Source organism: Equus caballus, chromosome 23, assembly GCF_041296265.1.
Source record: "Equus caballus isolate H_3958 breed thoroughbred chromosome 23, TB-T2T, whole genome shotgun sequence".
NCBI lineage: Eukaryota > Metazoa > Chordata > Mammalia > Perissodactyla > Equidae > Equus > Equus caballus.
Genome location: NC_091706.1, coordinates 23,471,614 through 23,496,894, shown reverse-complemented (window position 1 = coordinate 23,496,894; position 25,281 = coordinate 23,471,614). Strand labels below are relative to the sequence as shown.

The following is a 25,281-nucleotide window of genomic DNA, read 5'->3' as shown; positions in this document are numbered from 1 at the left end:
TCAATTTTGAATACGAATAGTTACCCCATATACCTCAATGTGAAAATCTCTTGTCATTTGGTTTGTCAAAGGATGTGTGTGTGTGTGCGTGTCTGAAAGTCTTTATGCAGCTTAAGCTTCACTAACTTCAGAAAAATAAGTGCTACAGACTTACCCCCAAGATCATTTGAAGGCATAATTATTCACATTTATTTTATAAATATATTTTATTTATCTAGTTTTGTGAACGTTGAATAATGAATTATTCATTTAATTATTTGAGTCATCCTCTCTGAAGATGCTAAAGGCTGACTGAAAAAAACCCCTAAAATTTGCTGTTCAGTATTCACAAAACTAAAGTGTAGAACTTTAAGTTGTGTATCTGGGTTCATGTAAGGAAAAAACATTCTATAGAAAGGATAGATTTGGGGATGATTACGATCCTGAGTGTAAATGTCTGGGTACAAGCAAAACTTCTGGGCAGTATCTCAGACTTGCAAGGCATTAGAATTGGTGAGACCCAAGTCCAGTTCTCCAAAGAGTAAAGGTGGACCCAGGTGATATCTGGGGTACAGATGGAACAAGCAGAAAATTCCATTAAGTAAATATATTATCTGATGAAAAAGTGGAGTTGGAAAATAGGACTACAGGCAGTGTCACCCCAGGACCTCCAGGACTAGTTCAACTGACTCCATCTCTTATCAACAGAGTGACTAAGAATTATCCTTCAGACAATCTTCAGAGTCATGTAGCCAGAACATGCACAGAAGACGTCTTGACCCGAAATGACTGCAGAACCACGGATCCCCCTTCCCATGGAACCCAAGGACTGGGACACCACAGAAACTTAGAAGTCAGACTCTTTTCAGAAGCAAGGGATCCCTCATTCAGGAAGATTTGGTATTAAAATTCCTTCCCCATCTCATCATGAATGTTTACAACCCTATCATAAAAGTGTAGAACCTCATCATAAACGTTCAGAACTCAATCATAAATGTGTAAAACCTTACCATAAATGCTTGAAGCCCACCGATCAAAACCCGTGCCCCCAGTGTTTCAAGGTGCCACACTGTTCTCCCTAACCTCTTAAATTTCCCCAAATTCTGAATCAAGGAGACAGATCTGAGGGCACATGCCGCCTGTTCTCCCTGCAGATGGATCTTTCAGAATAAAGCTGATCTCTTTTCCCAAAGGCTGATGCCATAATTAATTGGCTATTTTGGTGCATTGGGCAAAAGAACCCTAATTTTGTGTCTAACAGCAGGGCAGAGGGACCTAGAGGGCCCAGGAGGAGTGGAGAGATGTGCCAGTCTGGTCGGTGGGGGAGGGGCTGTGGGCACACCCTCTTCATGTCCCCTCCCCCACCCTCAGAAACCCTTTGTGACTCTTCTGTGCTCTGTGATGCAGGCCTGGGACTATAGGCAAGCACTGGCACTCTCAGAGCTCAGTTGCTTCAGGCAGGCTTGCGATTCAGACAATGGAGTTCAGTCACTGGAATGTTCTCTCATTTCTGAATAGCCTTATTGAGTTGTGTCTGCGCGTTTGCTCAGCATTCTTAGATACTGACCCCAACCTCACCTTCCTGTGTGGGTTGTGGTTGCTTCTTCTGTTCCTGTGCTACCTGGTGGGGATTCCATCTTTACCAACCTTCTGGAAAACCAAAGCTTTCCAAAAGGTAAGGAATGCTGGGCAAGCCCCCAACAGTGATTCTTTATTGTTGTTTCTATCTTTATCCCCATATTTTAAAATGAGTTTGGTTGGCTCAGAGAGACACCTAAGATGGGAAGTCTGAGTAGAGGATGGAGTAGCATCCTTCTAGGAGCATAGGCCGGGCAGGGCTAGGGGTTCAGCAGGGAATGTTTCCCTTTGAAGCTCACAGACCATCTGGGTGTGGTGGAGGATTCTGGGATAAAATCCCAAACAGTGATTTCATGGCCCCAGATTGGGTTATTTAGAGAGTTTGGGATCTCTGCAGGAGAACAGAGTTCCCAGCGCTGGATCGTGAGTCACATTCGCATGTCAGGCGTCATTTGTATCAGGCAGATCAGAAGAGCAGGGCTGAGCCTCTGAGCAGAGGCTGGAGTCTGAGCTCTGTCCAGGACACAGGGTCTATCTGAGGGAGCACAGACCTGTCTGTCGGCCTCAGAGTCTATGCCCTCCTTGAGCAGAGGACTTCTGACTCAGAATACCAAGTGTAGACCTCATAGACAAAATCTTTCTTTGAGTTTTTCAAAGAAGGAACAATTGAAATACTTTGTCATTTAAAAAAATTAATAACAGAAAGGAACACAAAGTTCTATTAATTAAAATAGTCATTTTATTCATGGGATAATGCGTATCTGAGTTTCCTAGAGAGAGAAGGCAGAGAAATGAGTCCCAGCTTCTGATTCTTTTCTTTTTGTTCTCAGCGTAAGGGCACAGCCAAGAGGAGAAGGAAAGGTGGAACATCGGGAGGTAAGGTCCTGCTTATTCCACCTGAGCTCTCCAAGGGTGACTCTTCCTGTCCTTTCCATGAGGTCCCAGGTCCATGACCTCTGAGGATGTCAGGTGCTAGCCACAGTCCCTGTCAGAAAATAGAGCCCTCAGAGGAGAGGCTCATGGGAAGGCAGTCAGAACCTGAAACGCTTCTCAGATTCCTGCTCTGCCCACCTCTGGGCATGAAGCAGTGATGGACCTGGGCAATGGCTGTTGCCCAAGAGGTGGCTATGTTAGATATCAAGAGTCAGAGCTTCTGTCTCCTGACCTTGTGAAAGTACTTTGACTTCCTGGATGATCAGATCCGTCTTTGAGGTAACCATTGACATGTTCCTCACATGGTTGTTTCGAGCATCACATGGGATAATGTATGTGAAAGTACTTTTCAAATGAAGCAACATACACATATGAACCTTGTTAATATCATTGACCATTTGACCTCATCTGCTGATTCTTGGGTCTTTCAGAGTTTAATGTCCCAAAGGTCTCCCATAAAGGGACTCCTGTCTAACATCTATGCTTCTACCCACTCCCTCCATAACCCACTCTCCTGGTTTCCCAGGTTGGAGACATTACAAGAGGGAAACAGAGGACATAAGGAAGCTGATTTCCATTCTGAAAAGGTAACCAGTCTTTCCACTTCTTTCTTGATCCCTCTTTAGCACGTTCTATGCAATTCCAGGGATTCAGTGCAGCCTGCCCTAGTCATGCCGGGGGGTTGCCATAGGAACGGGTATGTGAATGAAGGCCTTGGGGTGAGGGCTGTTGAGTGTATTGTGAAGTCATAGATGTGGGACAATGTGAAGGAGCAGCAGGCTTCAGGTGGCCCCTCCCCCCACCCCAGGCCAGCAGGTCCTCCTTTCTTCTGGTCCTGGCTACAGTTTTCTACTTCCTGTCTCCCACAGCCCCTCAGGCCAGCTTCACGATACCACCCGCTTTCGTCAACTCTTATGTCCAGACCCCTCCTGTGAGGTGTGTAATAGCATAACTGCGGAGGTCAATCGGCTGCTGTTCCTGGAGGACCTGGAAGATGATACTCTCTCTGTGTCCTCTTTGGCTTCCACAGCTTCTGTGACTGAGTCCTCATTCACTCTGTCCTCTGCCTTCTCAGAAGTCCCTCCAGGAGGCCTAACACCAGCCCCTCCACCTGAGCCTTCCCCACCAACCCCCTCCATTCTTTCACCTAACCCAATGACACCCTTAGCTGAGTTTCACTCACCCTCACCAATGGGTCACTCTATGCCACCAGAGACTTTTCCTTCCTTGAATTCCAAATTCCCAGTGGACCATTCCCCACCCCAACCCCTTGCCTTTCCCCCTCTGCCACCACATGGCACTCAGACAGTGGATCCTGTTCTCCAACCAGAGGCCACTTTGTCTGTGCATACCATCTTCTCTCTCGACTCAACCCTTTCCCAAGATGTCAACCTCTTACCAAATGTGTCCCAGACAATGGATCCCACTGATTCATTGACTTGTCATCACACACCACCAACCCTGTCTGTTTCACCACCACGAGACAATGCTTTAACTGTGACTCAATCTGATTCACTTTCCACCTTATTGAAGCCCGTGCTGGAGAACTCATCTCCAGATAGCCCTGGTGGGTTGTCTACTTGTGTCCCACCAATCAAAGGCACTGACCCTTCAAGCCTCTCGGTTTCAGAATTCTCCACGTGGCAAGCTCATGCCAAAGACTTGTTCCCTTCCACTTTGGCACAATGTGATTTCAACCAAGAGTTTCTTGCCCTCCACTCTTCAGAGGGCTTTTTGAGGGGAGACCCTGCCAACAACCTTGTGGAACCTGGTAACCTCCCATTTCTCAGCCCTGATGTCCTGGCACTGTTGGAGAGACAAGTCCAAAAGAGGACTGATTTTCTGATGAGGGGTTCTTTTCCAAAAGAACTTAGGCCAGACTACCAATTAAATTCTTCAGAGAAAATGTTAGAGTCAATTGCTGATAAGCATGACTCAGCATTCTCCCTGCCTTTATGGAACAGCAAAGGGAAACCAAAGGAGCTGCTTGTGTACCAGCAGCCCCCATATCCTAAGACCTCAGAGGACCATTTACAACAAAAACATGTCCAGCTCTTCTGGGGTCTCCCATCTATGCACAGCGAGTCCTTGGCCCCTGCTGACCATGTCTCAGGTGACTGTTCCTCTATCTTCATTTTCACTACAATATTTAACGCCTCCACAGCTGAAGAATCCCCAGTACTTTCCCATCCTCTACCTTTGTCCTTGCCTGAGATGCAGCCTCAAGCCTTGCCTCAAACCCTGCCCCAATCCCAGCCCCTACCTCTCACTCAGGTCCAACCCCAGGCCCACCTTCAGTCCCCACTCCCCATCCTACCATCTGGTCCTCTACCTGAGACCCAGATCTGTGGAGTGTGTTTCCATAGACCCCAGAATGAATCAGAGTCTGTCATCTCATCTGAAATTCAACAACTGGAGCGGAATGTGTTGCAGAAGCAACAGGAAAGTTTGTGGGGTTTACCCTCTGTGGTCCAAAGATCTAGGGAAGACTTTCATCCTTCAGCTCCCAGTTCTCCTTACCTCCAGGCCTCCCAGGCCCATGTTTCAATCTCTATCCTTCCTGGAGAGTTTCCTCTCAGTGATGAGCTTCGGGAGAAACTAGACCACCACCTTCGAAAGAGGCTCATCCAACACCGCTGGGGCCTGCCCCGCAGGATCCATGAGTCTCTGTCACTGATGATGCCTCTAAGAGATTTTTCAGAGATTCCTGAGTCAGAGCACAATCATGGACACTCATGTGTCTCTCTGAACAAAAATCTAAATGGTGGACTGAGCCATCCTGGAAGCTTCTGTGAGAGGGGCTCAGAAATGCTTCAGCTAGAGAAGGATGTGGGGAAGGATCAGGGACATAGCTCAGAGAACGGCCCAAAAGCTCATCTGTTGAGTGACCCAGAGAGCTCTTCAGATAATGATCTGGGCTGTGACTCTGAGAACGACCTAACTAGTCACATGGCGAGTCTGTCAGGGAAAAATTCAAGGGCCTCAAGTGCAAGTCTAGATCAGAAACAATTTAAAAATGTCCTAGAAGTACATCTGAGCAAGAAGTTTGAGGAAATCAATGAGGGTCAGCTCCCTGGGACTGTGCCTAGTTCATGGCATGCTATCAAGCAATCATTGCAGATTCCTGTGAAATCCCACACCCAAATAACACAGAGGAGTTTGCCACCATCAGTGGGTGGGGACTACTGCCTGAATACCTTCCAGGACCTTTCCTTCATTGATTTCAGTGCACGACAGACGCTGGAAGCCCATATTAGAAGCTTTCGTATGAGGATGCTGTGGGGCCTTCCCCGCAGGGTCCTTGAATCCATAGAGATCTTTAATTTGAAAGGTGCAGCATCCGAGTCCTTGTCCCATTCCTACCTTCCCTCCTCAGCCAACCTGATTTCTGAGGTGGACTCCAAATCTGGGGGCCTTGAGCCCTTTAGAGGAAGCTCTAAACCTGTTCATCAAGACAAAGTGGGAACAACAAATTCAGCCCCTGTCCTGGATCATTCTCACCCTGCCACCTCACCTATGGGCAGGGAAGGACAGGGGACCTTTAGACAATCACCCTCTGGTATGAACCAAGAGCTTGCAGAGGATGTTCAGCAAATTAAGGGTGCCAGACAGACTCTTCTGCCTGTCACACATGGCGTCACAGGCAAAGCCAGTCTGAGACTTTCTCCCCTAGGGAACAGATACCCCCCAAAGCTGCCTGCAAGGCAAGCTGAGGCCAGACATGAGCCAAAGGGGAAGAGTGTGAGTTCCAGGGATGGAGTAGAAACAAGACAGGGCAAAAAGACAGATAAGTCTGAACCTTCAGCTGCATCCAGGGAGATATTCAGGGCCAAGGAGCTCAATGCTCTTCAGTCAAAAACTGGCAGCATCTTGACAACCAGCAATCCAGGAAACTCCCAAATGATGACTAAAGTAGAAACTACCGGGAGCACTGAAAGGCCTTCACCAAAAAGACCAGTTCCCCAAGATCCCAAATCATCAGGCCTTAAAGAACAGCTGTTTGGTGAATTAAAGTTTAAACTAGAGAAGAGGAATCAGAGCCAGGTCCAAGGCCAACCCACTGATAGGTCCCCTGCCTCAGAGAGCTTGACTTACAAGGCGCCACTGACTCATGCCCAGGGTGTCTCCACTGGGGACATGGGAGCTTCCCAGGTGCTGCGTGCCCATTTGGAGGACAAAGGAATCAGCATGGAGCAGCAGCAGGAGCCTTGGGTCCCGAAGCAAGCCTTAAGGAGGGGCCAGGATAAGGATTTCCCACCAGCTGCAAAGACAGCGAGCCCTCTGGGCCCCAAGGCAGAAGAGCTTGGTGGAGGGGATGCAGGGTTGGGGACATCCCAACCTGGAAGGAAGATCTTCTTTACTCACAACAAGGCATTAGAGGAGACGGTTGGGAACAAGTCTTCCCAGACCCCATCACAGAAGGGACCGCCTCCTCCTGAAGGCCTCTTCAGGAAAAAGATGAACCACATTTTGCAATGGCTTCATCCCGGGACAAAAGGCAAAAGCCAAGAAAATTCCCAGGAAAAGGGCAGCCCCGTATCATCGGCGCAGAGCAGGGGCCCAGTTAAAAAGAGAGCTGCCCTTACTGGGACGACCACAGCTCAGAAGACCGTGATGGTTCCTGGGAAGTTCCCAGAGGAGAAACCGGGGCGTTGGCATGCAACAGATGTCACCTGCCCTCAAGAGCCCCTTCCTTCCCCAAGGAAGTTTGGGAAAACTCAGCAGAAGGCAGAAGTGCTGGGTCGGGCAGATCCCATCCAGGGACATCCTTCCAATTACAGGGCTCCCACCTGTAAAGTCACAAAAAAGCCCTGCCGCCAAGAAGCTGTCTTTGCTGGCCAGAGTGATCCTGCAAATATTAGACGGATCCGAGATGAGGACAGACACCCCCAGAAAGCTGTGGCCTTTAGGAACCAGCTAGCAGATCAGTGGTATCCCTCATCTGTGCCCCGCAGGGAACATGTGCCCCATCCAAGCCCCACCTGCAGGAGCCAAGCCAGCCAGGGCCCTCCAGCCACTCTCACCACTGCTCAAGGCACGGTGTTCAGAGACCTGTCTCTGCTATGTCACCAGAAGATGCTTCTCCAGCATTTCCAGAGAGGAAAACTTCCTGCCCCCAAGTAATTCCTTCTCGTGGAGAATATTGATTCTCCCAAATAAATGATTCTCTAAGAATAGTGAAGTCTTCTCTGTGTACTGTGTTGGGGGCATGGGTTTCGGGTAACTCAGGGCTTGTGCTTTGGGAAAGGAAGAGTTAGTCCAGCTCTTACTGTTCTCTTCCTTTGGTTTCTAACAGGTGACCAGTCCCCTGGAGCTCTTGTTGACAGAGAGATGACATGCCCCCCAAAGCCCATTTCCTCCCTGATGAGTTTGAGATGGGCTCTGTCTCCTGCCTCTTAGCTTAGCCTTAACGAAAATGTAGAGCAGCCCACACCTTCCCCTCACTGGATGTTTCATATCCTGCAGAGCAGTAGGGAAGACAGGTCTTCTATATCTGAAGAGGGTCAAGGACAGGTACGTTTTTCAGACGATAACAGTGAAGAAGAAACAGTGGCTTCATCATGATTTAGAAGTCAGTGACCGGAGGACCCCACAGGTGGGTGAACCCTGGAGAGAAGTTTTTGGGGGTTACTGCTTCAGTGGATCCTGGGATGGTGGGGGAGGGGCTAGGAACAGCACAGATGCTGCTTAAGAATCTGTCACGTGGGTCATCTTAATGTGTTGGGGAAGCATACTTTAGACTTTACACTGAAGTTTCCTTACTGGAAAGACAGCTGGGGGAAGTGGTTCCCCTCCCTGGGTATTTCTTCAGATTGCTGATTGATGACATTTTGTTGCAGAGCAAAAGCATCACTTGGCTGTCAGTGGCAGTAATGTTGACCAGGCAGCCACCTACCTCCCAGGGTAAAATAAAGCCAAGAGTAAGGAAAAGATGCCTTAGAGGGAGTGGGAAGGTAAGAAAAACTGAAGAGGGGAAGGAATGACCTTGCTGGTGGAACAAAGGTTTATGCCTCATCATCCATATTGTGACCCTGTCCTGTTCCCCTTGCCCCTTCCTCAATCTGATCCAGGCACCACTTCCTTGAAGCTTATCAGAGCACTGCACAGCACACTGATGCCTTATTCTGAAAAGGCATGGGGCTGCTCTTTGAGCACTAAAACAATATCTGCAGGGAGGTCATCAGGCATGGCATCCCCTTCCTGGGGAAGGTGATCTTGGTGCCTTTCTTCCATCCATGCTTGATGGAAATACACAAGATCTTGCCCTTACTGTGTAAAGTTCACGTTCAGGATGGAGGTGCCTCCTTTGATATTCATGGCCTTGGTGGAGCCATGGTTGGTCTCCCCAAGAACACCTGCAGCTCATGAACCAGAGGCGAGTCCCAGACTATGCACCAGGTTACAGATGTTTGGGGGACTCACCATGGACTGCACACATACCCACCCTTACCATAGGGCCTGGAGGGAAGGCAACTCCACTTGTATAGACTGGGACTCAAACATGGGTTGAGTGCCCTAGAGGGCACTTGAGGTAGTTCTTCCAGAAAGACTTGTGAATGCTAGGTCTTAAAAGAAAAAACAAAACAAAACCGGTGTCCACCACAGCCCTCGCTCACTCCACACTTGTATTTTCTTGTCCAGAGTTATGCCATTGACCCTCCAATGTCTGAAGCTTAGGGTCAAAAAATAATGCAGATTCTGTGGAGGTCCTAGGAGGGAAAAAAGGTGGGACAGGGCCCAAGGCAGAGAACTGAAGAGGTGAGGAGGCCGTGGAGGGCTCGAACATCCATGTGGATGGACCAGCCAATAGTCCGACCCCTCAGATCCTACATCATCTCATCTTTGGGTCCTTTACTTCCATTCCAGGACAGCTACTGCCACACTCCAGGGCTTATCACCAGGAACACTTCTGACATCTGGATTAACACAGTTTGACATTCCACCCTTTGCCCTCATCCCTGATCCTTCTGGTGTACAGGCCCCTTAGTAATTTTTAACTCTAGGCCATTCATCTTCCCACTTACCCTTCATCTATCCACCTAGCTCCTGTCTTCATCTCCTCCCTCTCCAAGGTAAATTTGATGGTCTGTCAGGTAACCAACATTTAAAAAGGTCCATTACAAATGGGGCTTAGGTCACTGTTTCCTTAGTCCATGCTCTCTGCTGCCTCTCTACTTTATTTCAAATCTCCTTCACTTTCCTCAAACTCAGGCCATCTCCACTTGCTCAGTAGATGTACTGGACCACCATTCACAGAGGAGCTAGAAGCCATGAGATAGGAACTTTCCGTCAAAACACCTTCACAAAAACCCTTTCCCATTCCTCCTTTCCTTCTTTCCTGGTATATGAAAAGAGGTTTCCTTCCTAACCTCAATGGAATTACACTTCCTGAAATGTCCTTATTGCGAGAGCTAAACCCTCGTCTTCACAGACTGAGCCCCCTTGCCAGGGATCCTCTCGTCCCCTCCGTCTCCTTATGAGGCACCCAACTTTCACTGTTTTAAGCTTTCCATTACAGAAATGTTTAAACGTGCATGAGAGCAGTGTATCTTCCCATGTACCCCTCACCCGCTCTCAGAGTTGTCATCTGGCACGTGTGATACGGCCCGTCTCCTACACTATGGTTAAAGGGCAAAAGCCCATCAGAACATCCTGCCATCTGTCTCTCAGACGTATGCTTTGTGCCCGTGTCACAGTTCTCAAAATTTTTTGACAGTTACACCTGTGGGGCACACTGACCCACAACAGATGGACACAGCTGTGGGTGGGGACCAAAAGCACTGAGCTTTAGAGGCTTTGGCCATCAGTTCTGCTCGGCTCTGCAGTGAAGCCTGAGGAGTCACCCGAGTGAACTCTTCCCTCAACCCCACACAGAAAGGAATCTTCCTGAGCAAATGCAGTGCACAGTGTTGCAGTCCCTTAATAACACAGTGACTACAGCATGCAGAGAGTACAGAAGGAGAAAGCTGTACATGTGATAAGGACTTGACATCACTATGTGTTTTCAAATATTCAGAATAAAATTTTTCCTGTCATACATTTACAATGAGCTATTGTGTTTTGAGTTAAACAAAGTAACTCAAACACTTAACTCCTCTCCTTCCCAAACACTGTTAAAAAGATTAGATGGAAAGATGCTCAACATTAATAGTCATCAGGGAAATGCAAATCAAAACCACTAAGAGATAGCACTTCACAAACAGGATGGCTAGAATAAAAAAGTCAGATAATAATGAGTGTTGGTGAGAATGTGGAGAAATGGGAACCCTCATACACTGCTGGTGAGAATGAAAAATGGTGCAGGTGTTTTGGAAAACAATCTGACGGTTCCTCAAAAGTTAAACACACAGTTACCATATGACCTAGAAATTTCACTTCTAGGTACATACTCAAGAGAAATGAAAACGTGGGCACACAAAAACTTGTACACAAATGTTCACAGTAGTACTATTCATAACAGTCAAATAATGGAAACAACCTAAACGTCCATCAACCGATGACTGGGCAAATAAAATGTGTTATATCCAGACAACGTAGTATTTTTTGGCAATAAAAGTACTGATACATGTTACAACATGGATGAACCATGCGAAGAGGCCAGTCACAGCCACATACTATTCCATTCGTATGAAATGTCCAGAATATAGAAATCTAGAGAGATGGAAAGTAGATTAGTGGTTGCTTAGGGCTGGGGGGATGAGGGGAGGGAGAGATGGCGGCTAAAGGTCACAAGGTTTGTTTTTGAAGCCATGAAAATGTTTTCAAACTGACTGTAGTGATGGTTACACATGTCTGTGAATATACTAAAAACCATGGAATTATACACTTTAAACAGGTGAATTGTAAGGTATGTGAACTATATTTCAATAAAGCTGTTAAAACAAGGCAAGGACACAAAAAGAATAAGCACTTGAGGATGACAAGGAGAGGACAGGACAAAAGATGTCAACACATTTTTGGAAGATGGAAATCCAGTGGAGGTGTGGTAACTAGCAGACTAGCAGAGCAGAGGAAATGCCAGCAAACCAACTCACATCTCAAAATGCCAGAAGACCGAAGACCGGGTGACCAAATAGGAAAGAAATTAAGGGTTCCATGCTGTACACATTGAATTTTTTGTTCTTGTTTTTTTATATTGTGTATAATTTTTAAAAATCTTTTTTTTTGGGGGGGTGCTCTTTCCTGTATTTTGTAACTCTGTTGAAATGTTAGCACGCTTCAAATATGCAAAGAGGATCCTGGGTTTCTTGCCTGAGACAGAACCTGAGTTAACTGTTTTAAAGTCACCATTGCACACTTCTGGGGTCTAGGTATGCTGGTGGTGGCAGCTGCTGGAGTCAAAGCCACGAATCTCAAAGGTTAGGTAAAATTCAGGACAACAGTCAATGGCTCATTTTTAAAATGTATTTATTTGAAAATAAACTTGTGGAAAAGTTGCATAGATGGCAAACAATCATATACTCTTTATCCAGATTCACCTGTTAATATTTTGACCCATTTTTCTTTTTTTTTGCAAAGATTGGCACCTGAGCTAACATCTGTTGCCAATCTTTTTTTTTTCTTCTTCTCCCCAAATCCCCCCAGTACGTAGTTGTGTATTCTAGTTGTAGGTCCTTCTGGTTCTGCTATGTGGGATGCCACCTCAGCATGGCTTGATGAGTGGGGCCAGGTCCGTGCCCAGGATCTGAACCAGCGAAACCCTGGGCCGCTGCAGTGGAGCATGAGGACTTAACCACTTGGCCACGGGGCCGGCCCCTGACCCATTTTCGATGTCTCTCCTCTGTCTTCATCTGTTTTTGTCTCCTTCCCTCCCTCTATCCCCTTTCTCTCTCTATATGAACATACACACATATATGAAAAGTATGCATGCATTCCTAAATATTTGAGAATACATTCTGTGCATCATGCACTTTCTCCTTGAATATTTTGTTGTGTGTTTCTTGAGAAAAAGTATATTCTTACATACAGCAGGTTATCCCCTGCAGTAAATTTAACATTGGCATAAATCTTTTAACTAATCTCCCATTCATATCTCACTTTTGACAATTTATTGAGTAATGTCCTTTGTGGCTTTTTTTTGAGCCGCCTCTACAGGATTCAGCCTACAATCACAAACTGCATTACTTGTCATGTGTCTTCAGTCTCCTTTAATCTGGATCAGTTTCTCAGCCTTTTACAACGAGTTCACTTTTGAAGAATATGGTCAATGTATCATTCTTATAACCCCTTCTCAACTGGACATTTTTTTGGTGGAGCTTATCTTGCTCAGACTTCAAAGGATGTTTTCACAAGTGTGAGTCCTAGGACCTCAGGAGCAGTCAGGACCAGACTCGCTATAAAAAAAACACTGCCAGAGATGTAAAGATACGTGGAGGGATTCTTCTGAACAGAGACACCTCCTATAGTCGAGGAAGGGTCCATGAGAGGGGTGGGCTTGAAGTGTACCTTCCTATTGCATGGAGATGATGGTGAAGCTGTGGATGCAGGAGAAGACGGGGAAAGAAAGGAGCTGCCATTACTGGTAAACCCTCTCACATGGGAGGGAGAGGACTGGGTGTCTACAGCCCAGACTGAGTCTTGAGACTCAGCGAAGGAATGCAGGCAGGCAGAGGGAGGACATGACACAGGGCTTCATTTCAGCAGTTTAGCACTAAATAATGAAGCTGTAAGAGTTAGGACTATTAAATGACTAGCTAGCATGGGGAGATGAAATAAATACATGTGTACCATAAACGAAAATGACACTATTATTTAGAAAGGTATAGAGATGCTGATGGGAATTTTGGTGAAAAGACAGAAAGTAGAAGGGAAAAAAATCGTAAAACCTTTAACGGAGGAAGTAACCACAGCTGTGATCAAAAAACAGCAACAACAACAAAAGATCGCTAAATATGAATTTGTGCTCATTAGACTTTATGCTAAAGAGAAGCCCACTCCCTAAATTAAGATGAGTTTGGTTCTGTGAGTCATGGTCCAGCACAACTGCTCTGTAAAATTAAGTAAAAATTAAAATGTTTCAGGGAAAGAGGGAATTTGGCAGAGAGAAGAGAGAGGGAGCAGCAGAGTGAGACACTGTTTGGGTGGAGGGGACTAGATTTGAGAACCCTTAGGGGCTGAACAGCCTAAGAGGGATTTTGGGAAAAAAAGTACTACTAAAGATTTTCAAGTTGTTTGCCGTGGGTCCATGGGTGAGCCATGCCCTTGTCTCCCTCTTTCTCACGCTTTTTAATCATTGGTACAGGCTACTCTGCTCTCTCATCCTTCTTGGTGAAAGTGGATTCTTTTGAGGAGATATTGGGGGTGGGGCTGCTGCTGAGTATACTTCTGATTCCTAGAGGTAAGAAAACATTAAGTATCAGGGGAAGCTGTAAGTGAGGGCAGAGTAGATCTTGGGGGTGTAAATCCCTGGGCATAGCAGACTTTCAAAGATGATGTGGGCAAGGGAGATCATCAAGCAGTAAACGGTCTCAGGTAATATCTAGGTAACAGGTAGAATAAATAGAAAATTTCACCAAGGTAAATATATGGTATGGTGAATGGGTGGAGTTGAAAGGTAGGTTGCAGGTATCTAAGGGGCCCTGGAGGTATGGACAGATCTGCTGGGCTGGATGGTGGGGGAAGGGTTGTGGGTTCATCTCTTGTGTGTTGTCCCCTCCCTTCCCCTCAGGAACCTTTGGTGTCTGTGCTAAAGCTCTGTGATGTGGGCCTGGAACTCTAGTCTAGAGTGTGCGCTCTTAATGCCCAGCTGCCTGAGGCAGCAATGCATTTCCCATGACCTGGACCACCTTCCCTGTCTGAGGAGCCTTACTGCACCATGGCTGAGCTCCAGCCCATCTTCCTAGGTATTCCCATCCTTGCCTTCACGGGTGGGATGGTGCTCCTTCTTCTGTCACTGTGCTACCTAAAGAAGGATTCATGTTTCCTAATATTTTGGAAACAGACATCAGTCAGGTAAGTGAACCAAAGTCCCTCAGAGATATTAAATCTTTCTTTTCATATAGATGCATTCAATGCCGTCAATTTCCCTCTAAGTACTACTTTTGTTGTATCACAAATTTTGATAAGTTGTATTTTAATTTTCATTTAGTTTAAAATATTTTTTTCTCTTGAGACGTCTTCCTTGACCCACGTGTTAGTAGTGTGTTGTTTAATCTCCAAATGTTTTGGAATTTCAAGCTATTTTTCTGTAATTGATTTCCAGATTAACTCCACTATGGCCTAACAACATACTTGGCTTGATTTCTATTTTATATTTGTTGAAGTGTGTTTTGTGGCCCAGAATGTGGTCTTTCTTCGTAAATATTCCATGTGAGTTTGAGAAGAACGTGTATTCTGTTGTTGGATGAAGTATTCTACAAACATCAGTTAGCTCAAGTTGATTGACAGTGCTGTTCAGGTCAACTATATCCTTACTGATTTTCTGCTTGCTGAATCTGTTCATTTCTGATAGAGGAAAGATGTCTCCAACAATAACAATGGATTCATCTATTTCTCCTTGCAATCCTATCAGTTGTTGCCTCACATATTTTGACACTCTTGTTAGATTTACACATTAAGGATTTTGTGTCCTCTTGGAGAAATCACCCTTTTGTTGTTATGCAATGCCCCTCTTTATCCCTGATAACTTTCCTTCTTCTGAAGTCTGCTTTGTGTGAAATCAATATAATTTCTCCTGTTTTCTTTTGGTGAGTGTTAGCGTGGTACATTTTTCTCCATCCTTTTACTTTTAATCTATCTATATCTTTATATTTAAAGTGGGTGTTTTATAGACAACATATAATTGGATCTTGTTTTTTAATCCGCTGAGATAGCCTCTTTTATTGGTGAATTTAGAACATTTATATTTAGTGATTTTTTTAATATAGCTGGATTAATATCTACCATTTCTGCAACTGTTTACTATTCATTATACCTATTCTTTTATAATTCCCCTCTTTTTTTGCCTTTTCTGGTTTTAAACAAGTACTTTATATGACTCCATTTTCTCTCTTCTCTTAGAATATCAATTCTTCTTCGTTAAAAAATATTTTAGTGGTCACCCTAAAATTTGTAATATACATTTTCAACTAAGTTAAGTCCACTTTTGCATAACTCTATCCCACTTTATAGGTAGTGCAGGTACCTTATAAGAGAGTTCCCAGTTCCTCTCTCCTATTCCTTATATCCATTGCTGTTTTTCACTTTGTTTATTCATATATTATAAACACCTCATATATTATCATTATTATTAGGTCAATTGAGAATAAGAAAAATAAAAGTTTTATTTTATCTTCATTTATTCCTTCTCTTCCTTTCCTCTATGTAGATCCATGTTATCATTTTCCTTCTCCCTGAAGAGCTGCTTTTAACATTTATTGCAGGGCAGGTCTGCTGCTGCTAAATTTCCTGATTTTTTGTTTGTCTGAGAAAGTTTGTATTTCCCCTTCACTTTTGAAAGATAATTTCACTAGATATAAAATTCTAGGTTGGTGCGTTTTTGTTCCCAATGCTTCAAATATTTCGTTCCACTCTCTTCTTGCTTGCATCATTTATAATGAGAAGCCTGTAATTCTTATCCCAAACAGGGAGAAACACTCTGGAGGTAGGGTCTTTATTTTCCTTTAGATTATTTCACGGTTTTAACTTTCATTTTCCTTAAGTTTGGATATTATATGTACAGGTATGCACTTTTTTAGTATTTATCTGGCTTGTTTTTTTCTGAGCTTCCAAAACCTATGGTTAACCTGTCACTAATTTTGGTAAATCTTTGGCCTTTATTACTTCAAATATTTCTTCCCCTCCATTCTCTCTTTCTTCTCCTTCTGATATTCCAGTTACACTTAAGTTATACATTTTGAAACTGCCTCACAGCTCTTGAATATTCTGGATATTAAAACTTTTAAAAAAGTCTTTTCCTCTTTGCATTTCAGTTTGCAAAGTTTCTAGTGACATATATTCAGACTCACATATTCTTTCCTTGGCCACATGCAATCTACAGATGAGTCAATCAAAGGCATTCTTCATTACTCTTGCAGTGTTTTTGGTTTCTAACATTTCTTTTTGATTCTTTCTTAGAGTTTCCCTCTCTCTGCTTACATTCATCATCTGTTCTTGTGCATTGTCTGCTTTTTCCATTAGAACACTTAACATATTAATCATGGTTATTTTGGATTCAATGTATGATAATTACAAAATCTGTGTCACATTTGAAGGTGGATCTGGTGCTTGCTTTGTCTCTTCAGACTGCTTTTTCTTGCATTTTGCCATGCCTTGTAATTTTTTGTTGAAAGCAGACATGATGTGTTGGGTAATAGGAACTGAAGTAAATAGACCTTTAGTGTGAAGTTTTATGTTAATCTGCCTATGTGTTGGGGTGTGTTTAATATTTACTGTAGCTGTACACATCAGAGGCTTTGATTTCCTCTAGTGTCCTTGTTTCTGTCTTTCTTGGTGTCTTTAGGTTTCCCTAAATCTCATCCTTAAATAGAGCCTATGCCTTGTAGCTCCTTCAGCCATGATCCTACTGCTACACTGGTGTGCTGTGGATGTGGTGATAAGGTGTTGGAGGTGGGGATATGATTAAATCTCAGCCTTTTAGTAGGCTTGTGTCTCTGGGTTGTGATGTTCACAAGTGCTTCTATTTTATTCTTCTTTTCACTCTTTATATGAGACAGGAAGGCTGGAGGGGGCTGCAGTTGGGTAATTTCCCTTCTCCCATGTGGGATAAGGCTTGGTAGTTTTTGCCCTGCTCAGTAGGTCTCTGTCGTGGAGAATGCTCAGGGATGTTTCAAAATGTATTAAAGGTTGTTATCTTTCTTTCCGCCTCTACCCTCCCGCACCAGAAACATCAGAGTTTCCTCACTGTTCTTCACTGTGAGAACCTGATGGAGTTCTTGGAGGTAAAACCCATGATTAGGTCTGAGCCCCTCCTAAGACAGTGACCCCAGGAGTTTCTCACTCTCATGCTAGCCCACACACATCCTTCAGGATTCGTCAAAGTGTCCTTTTATGTGTTTCTACCTGTGTATGACTCCAGTGGCTTCTGCTTCAGATGAGCTTATATTGACTCTGATTCTCTGCATTCACCTTCTCTGAAGATTTTGGGTAGTGATTTACTCTGTGACCTCAATTCTCGGAAGGCTCCAAGAAAAGTAATTGATTTACAGTTTGTTGAGCTTTTTGCTTCGTTTAAAGACTGTAGTGATGACTCCCAAGTTCTTTAAATGTAAGAACTGGAACCAGAAGTCACCCTCAAAGAATGATTATTGTCTTGTTCCTCTTCCCACATTTCTAAATGAGTTTGGTTGGGTCAGAGAGATACCTAAAATGGGAAGTCTGAGGAGAGGATAGACCGTCACTCTCCTAGAGGAGGAGACTGGGCAGAACTAGGATTCAGGGAGCACTGAGGTTTCCATCTGAAGCTCACAGACTATCATCATACCTAAAATTTTTCTCTTCCACTCTTTTTCTGCCTTTTTCCCCCTAGACTTTTCATCATAAAATCTTCAACAACAACAAAACCAGAACCAAAATGTGATCCCCCATCCCTTCTTTCCTCTTTCCCTATTATACTGAAAGATTTCCCTTGATGCTTTCCTTGATCCTCCCAAGCTGGGATCTGTCCTTGCTTTCCAATTCACAACATTTTCCACACTGTGTGGAATGTTTAACGTAATTATCTACCTTCCCAGAGGACCAAGACCACATTTACCTCATTCACAGCAAAGCTCATCTAGTAGAGCTCAGAAACCTCTGGAGGAATACGCAAGCAATGGGAGGGATTTCTTTGGGGAGGCCCTGCCCAGCGTGCTCCAGGACTGGGGCCTGAGAGGCTGTTGGAGAGGCTTGTTTGGGTTCCAAATGGTGGCAGCACTGGCCAGATGGCCAGACATCTCATTCAGGCTTCTGGATCCTGTTTCCATCGCTTCTGGAAGACAGGAATTGAAATTGAACTCGAAGACAGGTTCTGATGAAGTTTCTGGACCCCTGAGTGACATTTCCCCCTGCCCTACTTAAAGAAATCCTTTCCTCTGTTTGTAATTTTCATCCTGGCTGAGCCTCATGATCTCTCAGCTCCCGAACACCCACACTTCTGAGGCCCGGCCTCAGAAGATACTCAGAGGCCTGGGTCCAGGGCTATGCCTGCGGCCGTGGGCCCCATTTGCGTGGGCACTCCAAGGAACTCCACAGAGTTGATCACAGTAACAAATGGAGTAACGATATTGATGTGTTGAGGCTTCACCTTGCACTGGCTGCCTGGCCTTGCACAAGTAACCCAAGTCTCACATCTCATCTATTATTTATGGAGATACTAATATGTACTAATAGGGTTGGCCCTGAGAACTGGAATGAACAGGTAAAGGGCTGTGAGCAGTGTTAAGGGCTAACGTTCAGCAATGGGCAGGGGGCCCTGATGCAGTTACCACATGGACCATGCCAGCTTCCAGAGAGCCCGATGCCTTGGAAGTGACTGCACGAGTCAGAAGGACAGTGAGATATCAAGGTAGGAGTCCGCTACACTAAATTAAGAAGTGATCATCTCTGATTCTCTGCAGGACAAGTGACTGGAAGAAGGATGCTCACAGTCTACTGGTTGTTGTTTTCAGAGGAGCCAACAGGAGCTTTAACTCCCCCTGGGACCCATCAGAGAGTCTAATAGGAATGGTTCCTGGGAATCCCAGGTAAAGCCTCATCAAGGCTTTAATGTCAGTGGACAGAGATGGTAGAGGCAGAACTGTTCATCATGCACTGCAAGATCCAGGACGGCAGGACACGCGGCTCTCTAGGAGATGGATGGCAGGCTTTTTATATGGCAAAGTGTATCAGGCAACTGCCTTCAGTTGCAGGTATTGATACAGTCATGCCTGCATTGAGGGCCCACTATGTGTCCAGGTTCTGGGTTATTCAGGAACTGTAACCTTGGTTATCTTAGCAAGGGGTGGAAGAAAATTCTTTTTGTGACTGTTTCCCCTGTCAGAAAGCATTATTTAGTGAATTTGAAAGATATAACAAAGTAGAAGGAAGAACCTTATAGACTTGCACATTTAAAATAATTCCTGTTAACTTTCTGATGTATCTCCCTCCAGACTTTGCTATGCCTATTTTTACATTGCTTAAATATTATGTACTTTAAAAGGAAAACAGACACTATCACGAACATTTTGTGATACTATAAGCTTTTACAAATAGCATTTTTAATGATAACATCCTACTAAGTGGTAGAATATTAAACTCTTCTTTTTGTTGACCTTTGGGCAGTTTCTAATTTTTTGAAATTTCAATATTTTCCTTCCCATGTTTGCTCATAATTGTGCTTGTTTATAAGTGGCCCTGTTCCAAGCAGAGTAAAGCTCTTCCTAAATGTCTGATTAACCCAGGGTTCTTCCCTTGGCTGAATTCTTTTCTCTTTCTCCAGCCTTCGTACAAGGGCTCCCCACTCACGTGGTCAGCTCTTTCAGTGGTAGATTCTCCTAAGTTTCAAGCCAATAAAGCCAACTGTTTGCTCATCCTCAATGGACAATCTTCCAAACTTAACCCATTGTCTTCCTCTGCCGCCACCTTCTCTTCCTCTTATATTCCCAGTACTAAGTAGTAGCGCTTCCACACCCAAGCAAGAAAAGCAAGAGCCATTCTATACTCCTCCCTCTTTATTTTCCCCATAGCTTGTCAGCTACTATGTGATAGATGGAAATATATGCTGGACAGGGAAATCCTAGAGTTCTCACAGTCCACTCCATTCCCCCCAAATAGATTATAAGACTGGTTAAGTATGAGGTGTTTTTTTGTTTTTCGATTTCTTTAGCTGGGAAAGATTAACCCTGAGCTAACATCTGTGCCAATCTTCCTCTCTTTTATATGTGGGTTTCTGCCACAGCATGGCTGACGAGTGGTGTAGGTCCATGCCTGGGATCTGAACCTACGAACCTGGGCTGTCAAAGCAGAGTGTAGGAACCTAACCACTATGGAGCCAGCCCAAAGGCGCAGTGGTTAAGTGTGCACATTCCACTTCGGTGGCTCGGGGTTCGCCGGTTGGGATCCCGGGTGCGGACATGGCACCGCTTGGCAAACCATGCTGTGGTAGGCATCCCACATATAAAGTAGAAGAAGATGGGCACGGATGTTAGCTCAGGGCCAGTCTTCCTCAGCAAAAAGAGGAGGATTGGTGGCAGATGTTAGCTCAGGGCTAATCTTCCTCAAAAAAAAAAAAAAAAAAAAAGAGAGAGAGAGAGGGAAAAAAAGAACTTAACCACTAGGTTATGGGGCTGGGCCCATGAGCTGTATATTTGAAATTAATTTTTAATTATATGAGTAATATATGTTCACATTATCTGAGTCAAAATTAAAATGTTCACATTAAGATGAAATATCTCATTCCACATCAATTTTTTAATTTATTTCTTTACTTACTTGCTAGTTATAGCAATGTAGACTCTTGATTTCCTACTTCATTCAAGTCATTCTGTTATTATCCCTATTTATTTTGGTGCCCAAATTGTCACAGATTGAGCTAATTAGTTCAATCTGCCTTCTGTGTTCTCCTGATTTCTAACATTTTTTACTTTCTGAGACAATAGCGTGTTTCAAGCTCTTCATCTAGTTTTCCCTGCACCAGCCCCGGCTTCAGCCATTTCTCCAAGTAGCCCTGACGCCTTTAAAGGAGAATGGTATTTAGAAGCCAAGGTCAGGGGGCTAGATGGGCTCATTATTATTAGGATGTTGCTGCTTCTAGGCCCTCTCAGTAGACAGAGTTAGGGAATATCTATACGTATATATGTATATACACACACACATGCTTTCACACATTTAATATTAATTATTTCTCTATACAGCTGTTTGTTGAAAATTGTGAGTTCGCACCAAGACCTCCAGTTGCAATCCAACATTGCAGTGTTCATTCTAGTTTCCTCCCTTTCCATGTTTGAAATTTCTTTCTCCAACAATGAGAAATCTGGTTCCGTTATCCTTAATATATTTACATCATCAATCTGTATGTAAGCAATCTCTCATCACCACCTCCGTCCCCTCCATGTATGGCTGTCCTCTTCTGCCACTTGTGTTTAGACAACAACATGCCTGGCAGCTGTGTTATGTAGACACCAACACCTGCACCAGGCAACCAGTCTATGCCAAGGTCCTCTTCACCCACTTGGGCTCTGACACTCTGCTCTGGGACAGTGCAACACGTCTCCAACTGCCTCCTCCATCCCCCCTATTATTCTTGGCTCACCTAAGAGCTGTAAGACTGAATCATTCAGGAAGGGAAAAGAAAGAGAAATACTATATCCCCCCCAGCTTTATTGAGGCCTAATTTACATGCAAAAAACTGCATGTATTTAAAGTGTACAACTTAGTGAGTTTTGATAATGAAATCATCAAATCAAGATAAAAAACATACTCATTTTGAGTTTTTTAAAATTAAACTTTTTATTTTGAGATAAGGGTAGATTCGCATGCAGTTCTAAGAAATAGTAGAGAGATCTCATGTACACTTTATTGTTTCCCTCAATCATGAAATCTTATAAAACTACTGTATAATTCCACAACCAAGACATTGACGGTGACATAGTCAACCTCTAGAACATTTCTATTACCACAAATGTCCCTCATGTTGTCATTTTATAGACACACTCACTTCCCTCCTGTTTCTTCTCCTCCTCTAATATCTTTTCCTTTTTTATAATTTTGCCAATTCAATAATATTTTATATATATGGAATCATATACTATATAACTTGCTGGTACTGGCTTTTTCTACTTAGCGTAATTCTCTGGAGAGTCATCTAGGCTGTTGTGTGTATCAATGGTTCATTCTTTTTTATTGCTGAGTCGTATTCCATGGCATCAATGTACTACAGCTTGTTTAACCACCAGTTGAGTAGAGCTGGGTTGTTTCCAGTTTGGGCTGTTTCATTTGTGTCTAGCTTTTTGTGTGAACATAAGCCTTCATTTCTTTGTGATAAATGCCCAGTAACGTAATGACTGAGTTATATAGTAGTTGCATAGTTACTTTCTTTAAGAATCTGTGAAACCATGGCTGTACCATTTTACATTTTCGTCAGCAACATATTATGGGTAATCCAGCTTCTCTTCATCCCTGTCAGCTTTTGGTGTTGTCATTATTTAAAATTTCTTTCTGGGGGCTTTATTTAATTTCCAAATATTTGGGGATTTTCACAGGTTTTTCTGATATTGATATAAAAAATACCATTGTGTAGGAGTACCTGCTTTGTCTAATTTGAGTAGTTTAAATTTGTTTAGTGACTTTTGTGTGATTTATCATATAGCTAGAATATGTTCTACCCTGGCAAACCTTGTTTGTGCACTTATGTATTCTTTTATTGCTGTGCAGAATGTTGTATAAATGTTAATTATGTCAAATTGGTTGATAGTGTGTTCAAGTCTTCTGTGCCCTTACTGAGTTTTATCTATGTGTTCTATCAATTATTGAGAGAGAGCTATTGAAGTTTTTGACTATATGGTGGATTTGCCTATTTCTTCTTCAAGTGCTGTTTTTCCTTTGTGTATTTGAAACTCTGTTATCAGGTGCACTAATGTTTAGCACTCTTGTATCTTACTGATTAATGGACTCCTTTATGTTTATCAAATGACCCTCATTCTCTCATGTAATCTTTTCTCTGAAATTTACTTTGTATGATATTAATGTAGGTACTCCATCTCTCTTTTGCTCCTCTCTTTTTCTCAGCCTAAATATTTTCATTCACATATCTGCAAGGTTGCTGATTCTTTCTTCAACCTACCAAAATCTGCTCTTAAATTCCACTAGCAAATTTTTCATTTCAGCTTCAAAATTTCTTTTTAAAGGTATGCTTTTCTTTTGGTGAGGAAACTTGACCCTGAGCTAACATGTGTTGCCAATCTTCCTCTTTTTTTTCTCCTCTCCAGAGCCCCAGTACATGTTGTATACCCTTGTTGTAAGTCCTTCTAGTTCTTCTATGTGAGACACTGCCACAGCATGGCTTAATGAGCAGTGTGTAGGCCCATGCCCGGGATCTGAACCAGCAAACCCTGGGCCACTGAAGCAGAGCACGTGAACTTAACCACTATGCCCATGGGGCAGCCCCCCAGCTTCAAAATTTTTGTTTTCTTTCTTTTTGTAATTTCTACCTCTTTATTGATATTCTCTATTTGTTGAGATATCGGTTTCCTGTCCAATGATTTCCAGAGATATCAATTCTCTGTCCAATGGTTTTCTTTAGCTCTTTAAGCATATTTAAGACAGTTGACTTAAAGTCTTTTTCTAGTACAATATCTGTGCTTCCTAGAAAGAGTTTTTGTTAATTTCTTTTTTTGTTGTGAATGGAGCATACTTTTTTGTTTCTGTGCATAACATAGTTTTTATTGAAAACTAGGCATTTTGAGCATTAGCATGTTGTAACTCTGAAAATCATATTTCTTTCCATCCCCAAGATTTGTTGTTCTTGCTGACTAAGTTGTAGTTGTTAGATTAGTGACTTTTCAAATGTTTTTTAAAATTTTATTGAGATGCAGTTCACATACCACATAATTTACCCATTTAACATATATAATTCCATGGTTTTTAGTATAGTCACAGATATGTGCAACCACCACCACAATTTTAGTCTAAACTGTTTTTTTTTTTTTGATGACTATATTATGTATTGTGTGTAGTCTCTGTTTCTTTACCTTAGTGCTCAGCTAGTGGTAAGTTAGAGATTTTCTTAAATGATTGGAGCAAAAAGGAAAAAATGAAAGAAAGGAAAAGACTCCAGGTCTTTGCAGATTGGCTCTGTGCTGGAGCACTCCTTCAATACTTGGACATGTTGTTTACAACTCTGCCTTAGCTTTCACTTCCTGTTCTTGCTGAGTCTAAAGATCAGGCAGAGGTAAAGTCTGATTGTCTTCTCAGGCCTTCTCTGAGCATATGTCCTGCTGTTTGCTTGTGTGTTGCTTTCTAGAATCTCTGATGTGTGGGGGAGCTTTCCAAAGCTTCGTGTGGTTCCCTAGTCTGCTGTTTTGTATCACTCTCCTCTGTCTAGCTTTCTTTGATTAGGATGCTTTACCTTTCTCTCTTTTTTTATTTTAAACAATTTGTTCCTTTACATTTAAAGTGGGTTTTTTTTTTTTTTTTTGTAGTCAGCATATAGCTGGGTCTTGCTTTAACCCAATCTGAGTTTCTGCCTTTTAATGAGTGTTTAGACCGTGTGTTAAGCAGAATAATGGCCCCCAAAAGATGTCCATATCCTAACCCCTGGAGCCTGTCAATATGTGCATGGTATTAGGGAATTAAGTTTTCAGCTGGAATTAGGTTGTTCATCAGTTGACCTTTGAATGGGGAGATCCTGGATTATTCATGTGGGTCCAGTGTAATCACACAAGCTCTTAAAATCAAGAACTTTTCTCCGCAGCAATCAGAGAAATTTGAAGACAGAAGGAGAGGCAGGAGAAATTCAAAATATGAGAGGGTCTCTAAGTTTCTGTTGCTAACGTTGAAGATGGGGGAAGGTGACCATGAGATAGTCTCTAGAAGCTGGAGTAGCTTTTACCTGATAGGCAGCAAGTAAAAAGAGACCCAAGTCCTACAATCACGAGGGCTTGAATTCTGTCAACAACCTGAATGAGCACAGAAACAGTGTTTCATAGAGTCTCCAGAAAGGAATACAGCTCTGCTGATGGTTTGGTTTTAGCCTGATGAGACCTGTACCAGACTTCTGATGTTCAGAACTGTAAGATAATAAATTTGTGTTGTTTCGAGTCACTTAGTTTGTGGTAATTGGTTATGGTAGCAATAGAAAACTAATATGGGTCATTAACATATAATGTGGTTATTGAT

The 25,281-nt window shown here is 43.3% G+C and overlaps 1 protein-coding gene across 1 annotated transcript; it reads left to right on the top strand.

Annotated features, from left to right (window-relative positions):
• The first annotated feature begins 1,410 nt into the window (after positions 1 to 1,410).
• Positions 1,411 to 7,666, top strand: LOC100061947 (spermatogenesis-associated protein 31D4-like). Its single transcript, XM_023627151.2, has 4 exons — positions 1,411 to 1,654; positions 2,388 to 2,433; positions 3,017 to 3,077; positions 3,360 to 7,666. The coding sequence occupies exons 1-4, from the start codon at positions 1,457 to 1,459 to the stop codon at positions 7,612 to 7,614; spliced, it is 4,560 nt and encodes a 1,519-aa protein (XP_023482919.2). The 5' UTR covers positions 1,411 to 1,456; the 3' UTR covers positions 7,615 to 7,666.
• The last annotated feature ends 17,615 nt before the right edge of the window (positions 7,667 to 25,281 follow it).

Bases quoted from the DNA above. Each gene is read 5' to 3' on its own strand.
- LOC100061947 (XM_023627151.2), top strand. From the start codon at position 1,457: ATGGAGTTCAGTCACTGGAATGTTCTCTCATTTCTGAATAGCCTTATT. The intron at 1,655-2,387 runs GTAAGGAATGCT...TTTTGTTCTCAG, and splicing joins AAACCAAAGCTTTCCAAAAG to CGTAAGGGCACAGCCAAGAG. The intron at 2,434-3,016 runs GTAAGGTCCTGC...CTGGTTTCCCAG, and splicing joins GAAAGGTGGAACATCGGGAG to GTTGGAGACATTACAAGAGG.